Source organism: Anas platyrhynchos, chromosome 15 (assembly GCF_047663525.1).
Source record: "Anas platyrhynchos isolate ZD024472 breed Pekin duck chromosome 15, IASCAAS_PekinDuck_T2T, whole genome shotgun sequence".
Taxonomy (NCBI): domain Eukaryota; kingdom Metazoa; phylum Chordata; class Aves; order Anseriformes; family Anatidae; genus Anas; species Anas platyrhynchos.
Window position 1 is genome coordinate 13,641,626 of NC_092601.1, and position 16,923 is coordinate 13,658,548.

The 16,923-nt window shown below is 41.5% G+C and overlaps 1 protein-coding gene across 2 annotated transcripts in view; it reads left to right on the forward strand.

The window, feature by feature from the left end:
- Window positions 1–16,658, forward strand: part of FAM20C (FAM20C golgi associated secretory pathway kinase) — a 58,371-nt gene extending 41,713 nt beyond the window's left edge. For both annotated transcript variants that reach the window (XM_027468938.3, XM_027468939.3), the window contains exons 5-11: window positions 2,468–2,560; window positions 4,224–4,339; window positions 11,818–11,998; window positions 12,587–12,696; window positions 14,293–14,374; window positions 14,868–14,927; window positions 15,519–16,658. In XM_027468938.3, coding sequence (XP_027324739.1) covers window positions 2,468–2,560; window positions 4,224–4,339; window positions 11,818–11,998; window positions 12,587–12,696; window positions 14,293–14,374; window positions 14,868–14,927; window positions 15,519–15,771 — 895 coding nt within the window. In that variant the 3' untranslated portion in view covers window positions 15,772–16,658. The remainder of the gene's footprint in view (window positions 1–2,467; window positions 2,561–4,223; window positions 4,340–11,817; window positions 11,999–12,586; window positions 12,697–14,292; window positions 14,375–14,867; window positions 14,928–15,518) is intronic.
- The last annotated feature ends 265 nt before the right edge of the window (window positions 16,659–16,923 follow it).

Below are 16,923 nucleotides of genomic sequence, written 5' to 3' on the forward strand. Positions count from 1 at the left end.
GTTCTTCTGTAGGTAATTAGAAACACCTGGAGCACTGAAGGAATTTAGAAGTTTGTTTCATGATCTATAGTCAGGTTGAAAAAAAAAAGGTATTTCCAGTGTATAGATTGCACTGTGGATTTGGTGTCCATTTTTGAAGGTTTTAGGGCAACCAAGTTCACGATTTTCTAGGAGGGCGCGCCACCATTTAATAATACATTATGACAGGAGAGAAATATGTACAAACAAGTCGAAGCCTGCAGGAGAACTGTACTTATTCCCAAATGAATAATATCCCCAGCCATTGCCGGGGGTGGCAGGGAACAAATAGAAAAGTGAAATTAGAGAGACCAGACCATCCCAGCGGTGATGTACTGGCTGCCTGGCGTGTCGAGCCGTCGTGGGGCTATGGGGAGAGCTGTGCTTGCAAGATTGAGATTGACCCTTTCTTTAAGTCTGATTTTCTGGAGTAAGATTTTCTTGTAAAGGAACAGCCACGATTCATTTAAAGTCTTTGGGAGATAAAAAGCAGATGGCATTGATTAGCTAATTAATTATATTTTCTGCAGCTTGTCGGCTGTGCTGGTATGTGTAAAGTTTGCAAAAGCTTGGTATGAGTCTTTTTTTCTTTGATTTGTTGAAGAAGTTGACTATTTTAAAACCTGGAATGGAGGGGAAGTTATACACAGATGTGTAATTTTCCCAACAGAAATATCTTAAACTTCTTCTTTGCATTTATATTCAGGGCTCGTTTTTGAGGGGAATATGCACAACGAGGCTGCAGCTCTCCTAGCTCTTGTCTTGATTACACACTGCGCTGTGTGACTTGCCACAGGCGCCTGGCTCTCCTGTATTCCTCCTTGTTGGTGTGATCCTCCCCCCTTTGCAGTTATGATGAGACAATGCACAATATTATTTTTTTATTTTGTTTTATGCCAGGCTTACCTTCAGCTTGTCTACTTGTGAACCCTGGGCAGATGCAGTAGCTAAAGTGCTGGTTTGATTTGCTCTGTAACATCTGCCAAGCATTGGCCAACTCCGTGACCACCAGAATGGTCCCTGCTGTTTTGGCTGGGGCATCACTGGGTTGTTGGACACCTCTCTGACCTCCTGTAATACTGCACATGTCAAATATCTTGATTTTCTATCTGTGATGGCAATTGTTCAGCATTTAGGGAGAGATGGAATACCTTGCTAAGAAAGAAATGTAAAGAATAATTCGTGAGAAGGGATATCAGCTTTTCAAATCTGCTGATGGCATAGCAAAATTTTCACATGACCAAAAACCACAAGACTCATCTGGTTTCTTCAGCGAAGTGGACGTGGGGGACTCGCAGGCATACCAGTCCCATCAGTCATTATGGCCTGGGTGGAAATGAGCATGGCTAGATGCAGTTTTGGCTTCCCAGCAAGCCCTGTAAGTGCAGCTTGCTGCAAACTCTCTGCAGATTTGAGCTCTGCACCAGCACCACCCCCAAAACCTTTCATGTGACAAGGTCCTGGCGCAGAAGCTTTAATTTAATTGCCAGTGTGTAGCACAGGTGATGCACGAGCTGTCAGCTGGCCACCTGTGACAGCTGGGAATGAGAAAGAGCTTTGGAAAATTATGTTTTCCTCTTCTGGGGAAGTGTTCTCCCTTGCAGATGCTGGACAGAACAGCTTTGCAGTCCTTATTTCATTTTTAAGACTTCAGACAAGGATATGATGCAGGTCTTGGTAGGGCCCAGACATTCTACTGGTCAACTGCCTGAGTTGTGCTCCATCTAAAAGCCACCAAGACTGGAAATTGCCTAAAATGAGACAGAAATTTGTTCCTGCTATACAGAACTTTCTCTTTTCTATGTAGTTGGGTGTTCAAGCTTGAGCCTTTCTATTTCCATCAGAATGACATTTTTTATTGTTTCTTAAACTGAAGAAACAACAAATTCTGCATCTTCTCTGGAGCACGGTCTTGTTAATGTTCTTTGAAACATGACATGTGTCGTGGCCGTCAAACTGCAATGATCCCATTTCTTCTGAAATGAGAAAAACATGTCACTTTTGGCTCTAAGTAATACAAAGGGAGAGTCATATTTTAGATAGGAGCTATATGGCTGCCAAAGATGAAAGAAAAATGTTATTACTTTTGGAAATTTCATAATTACATTTAATGATAATTTAATGAAATGACATTGTCTTCACCGCTATCACTAATGAAATGTTTGAGAGTGATAAAATAGATCTTGTTAAATAGAGCGAGAGCCTTGAGTAGAATAGCTTTTTGACAGCAGCCTCCATGCACAAGTTGTGGAATACTGTTTTTTGTTAGAGTAGTTTAAAACAGAAGTTAAAATGAAGGCTACATTGCAAATAATGCTCACAAGAAGTATTTAAAGGTCTTCCATTAAGCAAACAATACTGAACTCCTGAATAACATGCTGATGATTGAGTACTGATCCTTAGAAATGCTAACCTTTCATTAAAACACTTTCCTTGTTTTTCTTTGCAGACAAACCAGAGAACAAGAAACGCCGCCTGACTTTTTTTATTTCTCAGACTATGAAAGGCATAATGCAGAAATAGCAGCATTTCACTTGGACAGGCAAGTAAAATGGATTTACATTAAAAGAAAAACTGGAAATATTGTGATAAGTTTCTGCACTTTGCCCGGCTCTGTAACCGAATTACTTTTAAAAAAGGGAAGATGGAACAAAGGTTGGCCAACACCATGAATAAAAGAAACAGAAGACGATGAAACAGTAGATTAATAATTAGGAAGTGCGACTTACTCTGGGAATGAGAAACCTGTCAATAAGTAATTCTTAAAAAGAAGGAGAAATTATATTGAAGGGAAGTTGAGAAATGAATTTCCCCTGTGACCATGAAGTGCATACGGAGAGGACCTGTCTCCTGGGGAATAGGCAGCACAAGTACGATGGGAATCTGGCTCACCCTAATTAGCTCAAGGGCACACAAATCCAAGTGAGGCATGGGGAATTGTGTGAGTGTTCAGAGATGAATAATTGCAGTGGAAAGGGGATTCTGGTTTCACAGCCAACAGTTGGGGCTCTCCCGTGTCAGGAGAATATGGAGACCACAAGAGTGTAGGAGGGAGAAGACACTGATGTTCACCCCGTGTTCCTGTTAGCTGAAAATGTGCCTCCAGCAGAGGTAGAGCGGAGTCTGTTGGATAGTCCAAGACTGGAAATGGGCTGGGGCTTGCCCAGATTAGAAGCAGGAATTAATTCATGAGGAACTATTAATTGTAGAGCTAGAAACCATGGCATTTCAGGCATTTCGCAGTCTGAGTTAGAACTGAACAGAACACTCTGAAGTGCCAAGAAACATCCTTCGAAAAGATTCAAGTTTGGGGCCACAAATTATTTGGGGATGCATATTATTGGTGCCTTCTGGTTTGGTGGTCAGGATGAGGGAACCTATCAGCAGGTCACATCCTTAAAAAATCTTCTGTATTTTATTGTTGTTGACCTTAGCGTTGATTCCCTCTGTTTCATATTTTATATTGTCATTTTAAGCAGATGGTGCTGTAGGAAAAAACATTAATTTAGTTCCTGCAGGGAGGTATGTTAAATATCTACATGTTAAGCAGAAAAAGCAGTGTAGAAAATCTTAACAAAAGCTGGCAAGTTTGGGGTTGAAAAAGGCTCTTTACCCAGCCTTTGCCCCTGGGAAAATTTTTAGTCTTGGAGAGGTTGATTAGGTTGGTGTAAGGGTATTTAAACAGAGAGGAGTGGAAGCAAATAAATCAAACAAGTACTAAGACTGTCAGGAAAAAAAAAGAAAGAAAAAAGAAAAAAAAAAAAGAGTACTAGTTTTTAAATCTATTAGATGGAGTTTATGAAAGAAAGAGGCAGAAATCCTGTTCCTCAAGTCACTTAAAAATTGATGAGCAAAATGCTTGTTATAACAATCCTGAATTGGCACAAGGTCAAAGTCTCTGCTGTCTCTTATTTGTGGAATTTTGTGCCACTTGCTTTTTTTTTTTCATGGAACAGTGTGTCCCCATCCTCTTCTGTATATTGAGTCTGCTTCGTCCTATGTAGGCAAGTCAGAGCTGATCATATTCAGGACATATTTTGTAGCATATTATCAGAAGGATTATCCAGTTTAAAGTTGATGGGCTTTTTACTCCTTAAAGGCCACAGATAAATGTGCCTTCAGAGTGTAATGAACCTTCCTAAAACCTATCACTATCATTATAATTTAATCCTTTACATAAACTGCCTCTTCGCTCTTTCTCCCAGGATCCTGGATTTCCGTCGCGTTCCACCAGTTGCAGGTAGACTGGTTAACATGACAAGAGAAATACGAGATGTTACTCGCGACAAGAAACTGTGGAGAACATTTTTCATCTCACCAGGTAGTCTTGGAAATAGTACTGTATTCTTTCTATCCTGCCGAACACGTACTTAAGGGAACGATGCGTAGATTGCTTAATTGCTCAGATATTTCTAATAGAACTGTCTTCTAGACCTTTGAATAAAAATAAATGTGGAGACATAGCCTACAAAGAAGACTTTATTGTTTTGAATTGAGTGCCTTTCCCCTTGACAAATTATTCACAGAGACAGGCTTTTATGTTCACAAAAGCAATGTATTCAACAAATGTTTTATGCAGAGCAATTTCTAAAGCAATTTCTTCTGTTGCTCTCAGTTTACCCCAAACCTTATTACTTAGCCCATTAGTTATTTAGACCTTTTTTCTAGTGGTATGTGATCCATCACTTCTGGTGGTCAGATGCATTTATCTCTTGGTTTTTACTGGAGGACCAAAAGCTAATTTTCTCGGAGTCATGTGCCTCAGTTTTTATTACAAGAGGAGTCTGAAAGAAAATCAAGGCAATAAATGTGTAAGGTTATCCTGCTTCCGGCTCACATTCACAGCTGTGCAGAGGCTGGACTGGAATTGATCTGAATTGTTCCCAGTCTTGTACTTGCTTTGAGGACTGACTGCAGGAACCATCACCTCCCTCTATTTCAATTATCCTTCACTCTTTCACAAAGTCTGGTGGCCCTGGCCAAGGACAGAGCTCCACACGGTGGGAACTGTACAAACACAGGGTAAAACCACATCCTGGTCCCAGAATATACAGAAAATAGGTAGATGGTCACAGGTGACAGAGAGGTGGTAGCCTCTGGGGTGCTGAAACAGTGGAATTAAGCTCTAGGTTAAGATACAAATGTACATTCTTAATTATGTTCATAGGGAAAGATTATATAGAGAAATGTTCATTTTGAAGCATTTAGCTATGTCCAGTGAGCTTAGCTGATATTAGTTCAGCTGTGTGCAAATGTGTTGCTGAACTTGGGCTATGCCTTGTGTAAACAGGAAATCTGGAGCGGAAATCTCCAGGGTTCTCTCCTTAGCTTGTGTCATTGGCCAGCAGTTGTTTATCCCAGATCCCCAAAGCCAAGACCCAAAGACTTCATTGCAGTTTCTCCCAGTGTAGCAGTATTATTGCTGATAGCTACAAAGCACAGCCATGTTACTACAGAGCTTTCTCTCTTAAAATGTTCATCACACTGTTTTGAGCTCCAATAAAGTCATTATTATGGCTGTTATTTTTAGCAGGACACAGCTGAGGAGACCGTTATTAATTCCAGTAACTTCACTTGTGAAATACATTACACAATTACAAGAGGTTTCATCCTACCACACATCACATGTGCTCCAGTTTTACCCATATTACTGAGAGTGTTCACAAATGTTCTGTGCAGGCATTCTGTGTGCACTGCTGGGCACTTGTCTCAGTCCCTGTCTCTCCCCTTCTTCCCCTCTGTCTCTGTCTATGTTTTATTTATTTATTTTTACTTGATTTGTTTGTAGGCAAATAATTACCCCTCAAAGATGACAAAAATCCTTGCAGTTGTTCATGTGCACAAGATACTTTGGCTCATTTGAAATATAAGGCATTTTGTTCACATTTCAGCAAGTAAGACAAGGATTAGTAGGCTTGCTTGCGTTCTAGTCTTTCCAGGTTATATATGAAGGCTTAGGGGTGAACTTGAGTGATTTCTGAGAATTACAAAACTGTACTCGGGTATCGAGCAGCTTACAGCAGCCACAGCCCAGCAATGCTGAGTTAATGCTGCCGGTTCAGATGAAGATCTTTATCTTGTCATTACAAAATTCCAGACATCCAAAGGATGATCCAAGCATAATCCTTTATTCAAATTTATTTAGAGGTCTTGGATAAATTCAATTAAAATATTTGATTAACTATGAATCAGGCTTTTCCATAGAATGAAACGCTTAAGCAATTATTTCTTCTTTCAATTTTACATTTCCTAAATCAATATACTTTGCTTAAATCATTTTGGTTACTTGCCAGAGTTTTTCCCTACAAGGCCCCCATTTAATTAGTAGGATTCTCATTAACATATGCCCAGCCTCAGTCTTGTATTTCATACTGACCTTAAAAGGCAGGCATTAATTAATGCCTAATGAAAAAGTAATAAAAGCCCTAAATTAAGCAATTAATTCTGTTGTGCTACATGGATCCTTGCAAGAACCAGTCTGCACACCCACATGAAGCTGTCGAGGCCCCCTGGGACTGCCTTGCAGTTGGCTCTGGCTCTGCAGCTCCCTCCCCAGCAGTGCCTGGTGACAGCAACTGGGGACACACTGTGTCTGACAGCAATGCAACAAGCCCTCCATGTAATTTATTTCATAAAAAACTCTTGCTCTCGGGCCGGGAGGCCATCATTTGCAATGAAAACCCTGTCCAACCTTCAGAGGTTCGTTATGAGCATCATGACTGATGATGTTCACCAAGACATGGTGTTTTTCTCTGGACCAGCATGGGGATGTGTTGGAAGACACCTCCCTGCTTTTCAGTGCCTGTGCCACCTCACTTGTCCCATCAGGAATGGAAACAGGGGCCTCTTACTGCCACAAAGCTGCTGGCAGATGTTGCTCCACAGCACACAGCATCCTTCCTTCCACTGGGGAGTGCAAATGGCTGAGAGCAGGCAGGGCTGCGAGGGGCAGGACGGGGTCAGGCAATGCATTAGGCTGCATTCAGAGAGAAAGCAGATTGCAGAAAAACACTCTTCCAGGCAGTTTGGACTAAACATGAGAAATGGAATTAGGTCAGTAATTATTTAAATTAATCTTACATCCTTTGCGGTGGGGTAGACTGCAGTAGCCCTGCTACTTTCACAAATGAATGGTAATTTGCTAGGAAAAAAAGAGACATATTAATGATGTCAGCCTTCGTTTTGGAAGTAATTGAGGCAGCAGCTTAAAGAAATCAATGTTACACAGCTAGTAAGCATTATGTTTTTGTTCATATTAACCAATTCCTAGGAATTATGGATTTTTTTTTCCTCTTAGCAAACAATAGCAATTCTGAATTAGCTATTATTTTGAGCAGGTAAATGAAAGATCTTTTCATGCATTGCTTAGTAAATATTCAGGGTTCTTTCCAGTGCTTGAATTGCACAGGCTTGCTAAATGTCCTCTATTAAGAGTCATGCAAATCTCAATAAAAGAATTGCTCTGCCAAGCAATTTGCTTTAAGGTATCTCCACTTGTTCCTTTTCTTCCTAAGAAGAATTATTGTTCAGCTATCAGGGTGACGCACAGAAAATGTTCAGATGAGTACACAGACACTCTCTTCTCCTTAATTGTTGTAATTAGGTGGAGTTTCGATCAACAGGCGTGGTGATTTTTGCATGGATTTCATTACGAATCATGACCATTCATCCTCAGATAATGGAAGTCAGACATTTGTAACACCATTTGGGATTCTCTTGCCTCCATTGTGCTTTGAGGAAACAATTTTGTTTATTTGTTGGTGGTTTTTTGTATTTTTTTAATGAAGAAGGAGTTTACATGCTGCAAATTTGCAGCATTTGAACATTTCACAGTATGTGAACATCCCTTTCTGCTTTGCCAGCACTGCTGCTGCTGCCATATCTACCCAGCCCACAGGAGCACAAATTCCTGGCAGCTGCTCCTTTTGCAGCTGTACTTTGGGACTCTCATTTTTCCCTTCCAAAGGCCAAACCCACTCTCAGCATGGGCCTCCCATCAAAGCCCTGGGTTTGTGTCTCCAGCTGGAATTTCCCACTCGGCATGCTGTGCAGAATGTGGGTCACCTACTTCAGTTTCCAAGAGGCTTGCTACTGCACCTTGAAGTCCTAAATGAGAACTGCGTTTTTCTATCTTTGGTACCTCTTTATTTCTGCATTTTTAAGAAACCTTAAAAATCTTTCCCCAGATAATTCGGGCTGCTTCATCTCACTTGCTGTGTATAAGAACTAGGGTAGACATATCAGGATATCTATCCTGTGTCCATCAAAGCAGTTAATTTCTTTAATAATCACTTGAGATCCAGCACCCTGTCACCTGCACTCCCAGAAATCAGACAGGAGTGATGGAAAGTAAGTACTATACGTCTGAGAGAATACCAGATGTCAGAAAAGGCTTTGTCATCAAAAGAAACTTCTCACCAAGAAATATGCTTATGTTTTTGCCGCACGTTTGCTGTCCTAATGAAGCATCCTGCTGTCACTCAGAGGTTGGGCTCCTCTTGAAGGCAGTGGGGGTTCTGCCGGAAAGTCAATAGCCGGAGGAGCCCAGTGGGAGCAGAGCAGCCCATGTGCCAGCCGTGTCGCCCTGCAGCAGCAAATGTGATGGCTGCGATAGCCCCCGAGCTTTCCTGAAGATTTATCTGGATACGAATGTGTGATTACTGTCAGATGATTAGTCCCAGTTGCTTCCGTTGACAATACCAAGCAGGGTTTCATTGTTCCCAAAGTTAAATTCGGAAGCAAACTATTAAACACAGTATTTATCTTCCCCGCTGCGCGAAATGCTGTGTTTAATATAATTCCTTTCTGGAAAGGTCAGATTTACATAGTGTGCAGCAGAGGCTGCGGCAGAGCAGGAGGGGCATCACCGTGCTGTTTGCTCCTTACAGAACTGGTACAGCTGCAGATAACCATGCATCTGCTTCCCTCTGCCAGGTCGTCCAGCCTCTGGAAGATAAATTGTCTCAGGTGATCAAGATAACTACGAGTGGGTTCCTTCCCTGCACACAGGAGCAGGTGGTGCTGACACAGCCAAATCAAAGCAGGAGCCCCACTGCAGCTTCAGTGCAAACATAAGCTCTGGCTGCAGCGCAGGGGTGAGCTGTGCCTTCCCACCGAGGCAGCAGGAGCCTGGGAAATCAGGGATCTCTTCATATCTCCTAATTCTTTTGTGTTAGCCTGCAGCGAGCGGCAGCATCTGTATGTGATTTCTTGTAAATCATCCCTCATGGCAGCTTGGAGCCCCTTGAAATACTTGGTCTGCAAGCATTTCTTTTAAAGGTATAAATCACAGATGTTTTCCCCCAGTTTTTATTGGCTGGGAAGATTCCAGCCTTCCTAATGACCCACTCTGATCCTCCCATTCGCAGACCATCTGCAGCTCTCAGTGCTGCCCGCAGGTGCTTGGACAACTTTTCACTTTCATCCTGAATTATGGAAGAGGTTCACATGGAGGCATGAAGCCCTCCTGGTTTTGCCAGGATGATCAAAGGCAAGTCGAGGCACCTGTGTTAGCCCTGTAAAAACTGCGCCAAGTCCGTGCTGCGATTGCATTTTTTGAACACGAAACCCATGAGAGATCATTGACTACAGGGCAGTGAGCCCACAGCTTGTGTTAGGTTGGGTTTGTTTAGATGTTGCTTGATTTTAGGCTAAGAAATTGACTGGAGTCCAAAGGAGAGACACTGATGTGGTCCGGGGTACAAGGAGAAGCTGAGGGATTCAGATTCATTTAACCTGGAGAAAAGAAGGAAAAATGAGTGGGGTTTCTGTTTATAAGTTAGGTGTATCATGCAATGAGCTGTGCCAAGGCTTGTGCTGGGTTTCATCGGCAATTACCATGCCAAGTGGCTTCATGGCCAAGGACGTGGTCATTTCTTAGCCCATAGGAAGGCTCAAACCACTGTTCCTTTAATTAAACTGTTAAGGGACTAAGTATATCTTAAATATAAGGAGAAGCTTTAAAAATATTCGTAAAGTGTATTCTGCACGATAAAATATTTTAATAACAGAAGGAAAAGTGCAGGCATTCTGAGTACTCCCTTTCTTGCTTTTGTTATTTCTGTTTTTTATTTTCTCCTAAGCACTTTTCTTTCAGTAATTGTCAGCGAGGATTTTGACTACAGGGTAAATATTTCTGGAGTGAATCAAGATGTGTTTAACTGGTATGAGCCAACTGTGTGAAGATAAATGTGCAGTTTGGGTAGGACTTGTACCTGAGGACAGAAAGGTGTGTGGCTGTTCCAAGCCAGTCACGACAGAGGGATTTGAAAATTCTGTGTCCGGCATGAAGTGTCGTGTAATGGACAAATCTGATGATTATTGATAGAGGCTTGGGAATGAAGAGCCAATAGAAACTGCCAAGCAGTAAAACATAGCCTTTTAGTCCAATTATTTGGTGTAATTCCAGGATTAGCAGTCAGAACCATGTGATATGGCTAGTTAATGCAATCAAAACCATTGCAAGACCTTCTCCATGTTCTCGTGTTCCTCCTTCCCCACTTGCAGCCTTGTGCCCTGCTTCTCCATCCCTCCTCTTACCTTGATGGCATCAGGGATTGCCTTGATGGTTCCTTCACCTCTTCACCCATTATCTCCCTTGCATCGCACACCAGCAGTGCCCCAGTCCCGCCGGTGCTCTGCCAGCCCTAGGCTGGCTCTGGATTGTGGGGATGTGCCCCAGGGCTGGGGGCACGTGGTGCTGCAGGGCATGGCTGTGATGAAACCCCACCGGTTTGCCTCTTGGAGCCACATGGGCTTCTGCAGCAGGCAGAAAATAGACTCCATCTACTCACCAGCCCTTCCTGCCTCCTTTACACTGATCGTGCCCAAAGGGGGAGTAGCTCAGAAGCAAGATTTGAATTTAGAGGCCTTGGGGGGAATTAGGAAGCAATGTGGCTCCTACATCCTTGTGCTACTGTAAGCAAAGGGCACAGTCTTCCTCTAATGACATTTTATGTGCACAAAGCAGTTTTAGGAAGAGCTGTTGCACTCTGACAACATCAGCATCATGATACTATTATTCATAGTCCAATGCTGGGGTCTGGGGACGAACTGTTCTCTCCCACCTCCAGTGGGAAGGGGGTTCTTGTACAGAATTGAATGGTTCCTGGCGGTACAGATATGTGTGGTGGGAGCTCTGAGGAAACTTTAAGGGAACACACACCCCCAAACCCGCTGCAGGTCCTTTTTGTGTGGTTGATGGAGTAATGTGATGTGTGGAGGAGAAAATTTATGTTTGGGATGTGTGGTGAAAGATTTACTTCTGTGCTATTTCCACCTTCCCCACACACCCCCACACGAGTCTGCACGCTACATAATTCTACTTGGTAAAGCTGCCAGTTCTTCTCACACCAGCAAGTAAACGGATGAAAGGTTTTTGTCTGTTCTTAAAGAAGTGAACCAAGATTTGGAAGGAGGCTTAATTTTGGTCATGTCATTGTTTGGCTGCAGGATTTGGGGTTTCAGCCACCCCAGTTAGCTTGGGGTAACAAATATATGTAAAAAGATGTATCAGTCTGGGACTGAAAGGAAAAAAAAAACACAACATATATTTTGTGTTTTTGGAATATAAATAAACTGGAAGTAGTCACAAAGAGCTCATCACAGGGCGTGATCCCAGCCACCAAAATAAATCAGTCGTCTAGTGGTTTCAGTAGAAGAGAACTATGCGTGGTAACGGTGGGTTCTGGGCTAGGGCTTTATTTCTGCTTATGTTCCATTGCACACATCAGTATTTTTATGAATTCTTGAACACTAATTTCAGAGTACGTTTTAAAACTCTTTTTCTTTATTTGCCAGCCAACAACATCTGCTTCTATGGTGAATGCTCCTACTACTGCTCAACTGAGCACGCCCTGTGTGGAAAACCAGATCAGATCGAAGGGTCTCTAGCTGCTTTCCTTCCTGATTTGTCCTTAGCTAAAAGGAAGACCTGGAGAAACCCTTGGAGACGTTCTTACCACAAGCGCAAAAAAGCAGAGTGAGTAGTGGTGAGCAAAGGGTTCGTTCACCCACTGTGGATGTCAATAAAGAGATAAAACAGTGCTTCTTTTACCTGATCTAAGGCTTAGGAGAACATTTGCATTCCTTCGGTGGGTCCAGCTCCTGGGAAGGGACAGAATACTTGTGATTGCAAGGAGCTCTGCATTGTGGTCTGAACCTGAAATGACCTTCAATGGCATAATTGCTTGCTGGGATACATTTCTGCAGTGGCTTTTGACAGGATGCAGTGGAACCTAAGTCCTATCAGAAAGAGAAAGATTCACTGCCACCCTCAGTCCTAAACAAGTCTCCAACGTCTTTGACGGATGGTGCAGCTGGTTTCCTAAATCTTGAACCTGTTAGCCGCATAGTTTCCAGTCTTGTGTTTTCCTTCCTTTTTCATCAGTCACAATCTTTAGCAGTTGCTCGGATTACTGAAAGCAGCCTGAAGAGTCTGCTGCCTCCACCTGACCCTGTCCTCAATTTAACATGATACAACTAGATATTCACAAAATAACAATTTATTTTTTTAATACTCAGTAAGCTTTGCATGTCACATAAAATATCAAAATATCGGCTTTTCCAGATGGGAAGTTGATCCAGATTATTGTGAAGAGGTTAAACAAACACCCCCGTATGACAGTGGAACCAGAATTCTGGATATAATGGATATGACAGTTTTTGATTTCCTAATGGGTATGTTTCATCTCTTTCAAAAATTAAATGCAACATTTAATTAGAATAAGAACCACTTCTTTCTACACCGCTTTGCATAGCTCAGCAATTTACTAAAGCATGGTTGAAGCTGCATTTACAGTATATGCCATTCTAGATGATTATGAGAAAATGCAGATTTACATGGTTATGTATTCCCATCAGCGCAGATTAAAGGAACAAAGATGTTCAGAAATGCACAGTGATGAATGCAGGTCATGCTAGTCTCCTTCACAGCAGCTAAGGGCTTCACAATTTGCCTTAGTGAGTGCCTTGCCATTGTAATGTGTGCCTGTGCAAGGATTGTTGCTTATTGGCACATTGTTTTCATCATCCATCTGCAGTCACTGCTGCTTGCTCTGTAAACCTAGGTTTTGAGACTGCGGGTTGGAGAAGTATTGATTTGTCATGAAGGCAACTGCAGTAAATAGCAGGGAGACTTCTTTGTTTAGGTAACCTGACCACAATTAAATAATTTTTTTAACAAGTAGATAACAGTGACCTATTTCAAACCTACTCAGTGGTTAATACTGAGACATTTGCACATGAAACCTGTCCTGCTGCAGCCAAAATAACTGCAAGGTGCCAGCACACATACTCGATCCTTGGACACGTGCCAGCATGGATGTATCCTCTGCCATTCCCACTACTGAGGTTTCTGCAATTGACTGCAGCAGGAGAGGCCAAGTCCCAGCTCAGGAGCCATATATTGAATCTAGAAGTGACTCAAGTCCCGATCATGAGGACAAAATTCCTAGCTTGACACTAATACTCTACACATGACCGTAAAAGGGACACTAATGTGGGTGCCCAAACACAGCTGTTCAGCTGTACCAGGAGCACCCTAATCCACATGTTAGAGCCGTAAGATTGTTTTGGCTTTCCAGACAGACAGAAATTTGGGCTAAGTTCTTAACCAAGTTAAAACAGGATATTTGGTCATGGCTCAAAAATATTAGTGAAGTCATATGGATTAACATCCCTGTTTGAAGGGTGCATTTACCCCGGCCCCCAAGCTAAGCCTTGCATCCAGCATGCATACCATTGCTGCTTTGTGCTCCACATAGACTGAGGCTTGGAGCAGTTGGCGTCATTTTCAGTGACGAAGCTGTGCTGGCTCAGGATGTGGCTGCCTTGTGGATGAACAGGCCATTGAGATGCCATCGTGCTTGAGTGGAATTTCCCTTGGTGTACCCCAGGAGAGGGTTTTCTGGAGAGTAGGAAGGTTTATTTTTGTCTCCTGATAGGTCCTCTAGAGCTTAAGTGTAAAAGCTACAGGGAGACAGAAAAACTCATCTTCCCTCCCAGAGACTCTGATGGTGAGATGTTTAAAGGAGATGTTTGGGGATTCTCCAGGGAATTTATGGGTACAGTTTAGCATAAAAGCCCATTTTGTAGTATCACATACTTTGGGGTTTCCACGGTAGAAATGAATAGTGCCAGTAGATCCGTAATTTTCTCCACCTTCTACCTTTGAGGAGTGTTGGGATTCTTGCTGAACCATGGTTTTGACATTCTCCTAGCCTGCACACCCAGCAAGCCTGAGTGAGAATGGTTTTTTTTGTCTTTATTCTATAGGTAACATGGATCGACATCACTATGAAACGTTTGAAAAATTTGGAAATGAAACATTTATTATCCACTTAGATAATGGAAGAGGGTAAGTACCTTTAATAATCTTTTTGAACAATGAAACAATTTTGACCAAAATAATTACTTTATAGTAGCCATTATGATTTTTGCATCCAGTGATCTATGATTTAGTAGCAATTATGTGTATAATAGGACAATATTACTAACCCCAAAGTGAAGCCAAACTCTTCTATCCTACATGTTGGTCAGGCAGAAGTTTGCCGTGTCCAGAACTTAGAGTTGATAAGGAAAACAGTTTATTAGAGCAGGGTACAAAATAAGTATTTTTTCCCCTGTTTCAAAACAGAAAAACTGAAACCCACCAATACAATAGCATCTATTCAAAATAAGTGGCTGAACTTGAAGTCCAGATTTCCTCAGCTCCAGTCCAGTTAAGCAGAAAATAGACAACTATGTTTTTTTTACTTCCATTTCCAAAAAAAAAAAAAAAAAAAAAAAGAAGTGAGCGAGTGAGTATTTAAAAAAGCTTTTGTCACATTTTTATTCTTACCTTTAAACAGGTTTGGAAAATATTCCCATGATGAACTTTCCATATTGGTGCCTTTAAACCAGTGCTGCAGGTATGTTTCATCTCTGTAGTTGTTCCCCATTTTATACTTCTGTTTCCACTAGTAGGACTGAAATGTTCAAGTGCATCTTCTGCTATGAACCGTGGAGACAAGGAGATGCTGTGATGCTGCCTGGAGAGTCTGACCCAAGCTAGCCCTGAGCATTGGCTCTGATGTGCTGAAGTGCATTCTTTACTGAATCAAGATCTTCCAGCAGGAGTGCAGCTGTGAGCTGTTGTGAGAGAGGCTTTATTAAGATTTGGCTTTATTAAGGCATCATACACCTCCCATTGAAGTCAAGTGGGAACACTCCCTCCAGCTTGTTCTAGCGCTTCCCATAGGTATTTGTTCCTCAATGCCCCTGGCCAAGATTTTCAGAGGACAAGTGATACTTAGGGTTTCAATTTTGCATGAGATTTTGCCCATTTCTAAGGGCTCCTAACCAGGTGAAAATTGGAAAATTCAGAGTATGACACTGTCTGGTTCTGATCATTTCAGATCACATGGTAACATTTTTACTCTATTACTATGCTGACTACAAGCCCTGTTGAGATCAATAGTGATGAAAATACTGATTTGCTTTTTTTTTCCTTTTTCTCCTAGAATAAGGAAGTCTACCTATCTGCGATTACAGTTGTTAGCCAAGGAGGAGTACAAACTCAGTCTCCTGATGAAGGAGTCCTTGCTAAAAGATAAAATAGCTCCCATTCTTTACCAGCCTCACTTGGAGGCGATGGACAGGCGGCTGCGGATTGTCCTCAAGGCTGTTAGTGACTGTATAGAAAAGGATGGTTATGACAATGTGGTTGAAAATGACTTTAACACTGATGTTAACACTGTTGCGACCGAGAGGTAGTGAAATCGCAAGACTACGTTTTTACCAGCCAAATAAAGAAGATTCAAAAAGGAAAAAAAAAAGTCTTGCAAAAGACTGTGTATGCCACTTCGTGAATTCAGTGAATTCAGAAATGAGATGTAATTGTTCCCAGAGTAGGTAAAGTGTAGACTCTGCAAAGGATTAGTTCATTAAGAAAAATAAGTCTAACGTGATGCGTTTTCATTAGTTCCTAAGAAGAGATTATGAAAAGGTTGAGAAAATATTCAGTGACAGACAGCAGTCTGATAGCAAAACACCTCCTGTCCTTTTTGTATAGAAAGGAGGCCTTTACTTAATATTTTCTATTTATATATGGTATATCTATGAAACCCCAGACCTACCTACCAAATTTAACTAAGAGGGACGGCATAGTTTTGTGACTCACACTTTATTTGTGGTGACAGTCCACTTAGTATTTTGTGTTAACCCTTTAAGTGCTCTAATCCACTGTATCTTATTTAAATTGAATGCTTTCTTTTTTTTCCAGCTACTCAGCATTTAAAGGGTTAAGGCATTATGAACTTTTAAAGGCAAATAATAATAATAATAATAATAATTAAAACAGTGGTTACCGGAAGGGAATTTCACTAATTGTGCATTGACAGGAATACTTGAATGTTGGTTTTACAAAGTGATGTAAAATGACAAGTTGTACTATTTATCCTTAAGGAGGTGGCAGCTCTTATCTTTCTAGACTATCATAGCTGAGCTGCTACTTTTCAACTTTGCTTTTGATAGTTTTGTGTAAATATATACATATATGGGTAAAAAGCTGCTTTCAGCAGCTCTAGGCTTACTTTTGCAGCATTTTTGTGGAATTGTTTGCAACGTGGTTAAAGTGCAATAAAGATATGGCAAAATGTGTAGCCATCACGTGTAAATGGATTCATTTTTCATTGTAGATCTTGTTCAGGGCAAAGCTGCGTACATCAGTCAAATATTCCGGAAGTAGTTGTTTAAATTGTTGTCCCCTTCTGTAGCAACAGCAAGTCAAGCTAAAGCAGGGAGCTGGTGACTAATATACAGTACACAAGGAACATAGCATTGAAAATGGCTAATCTTTAGTATGAAAGCATTATTTTGATTATCATTTCAGCATCCTTTCCTCTTGCAATTATAGCTGTAGAAACA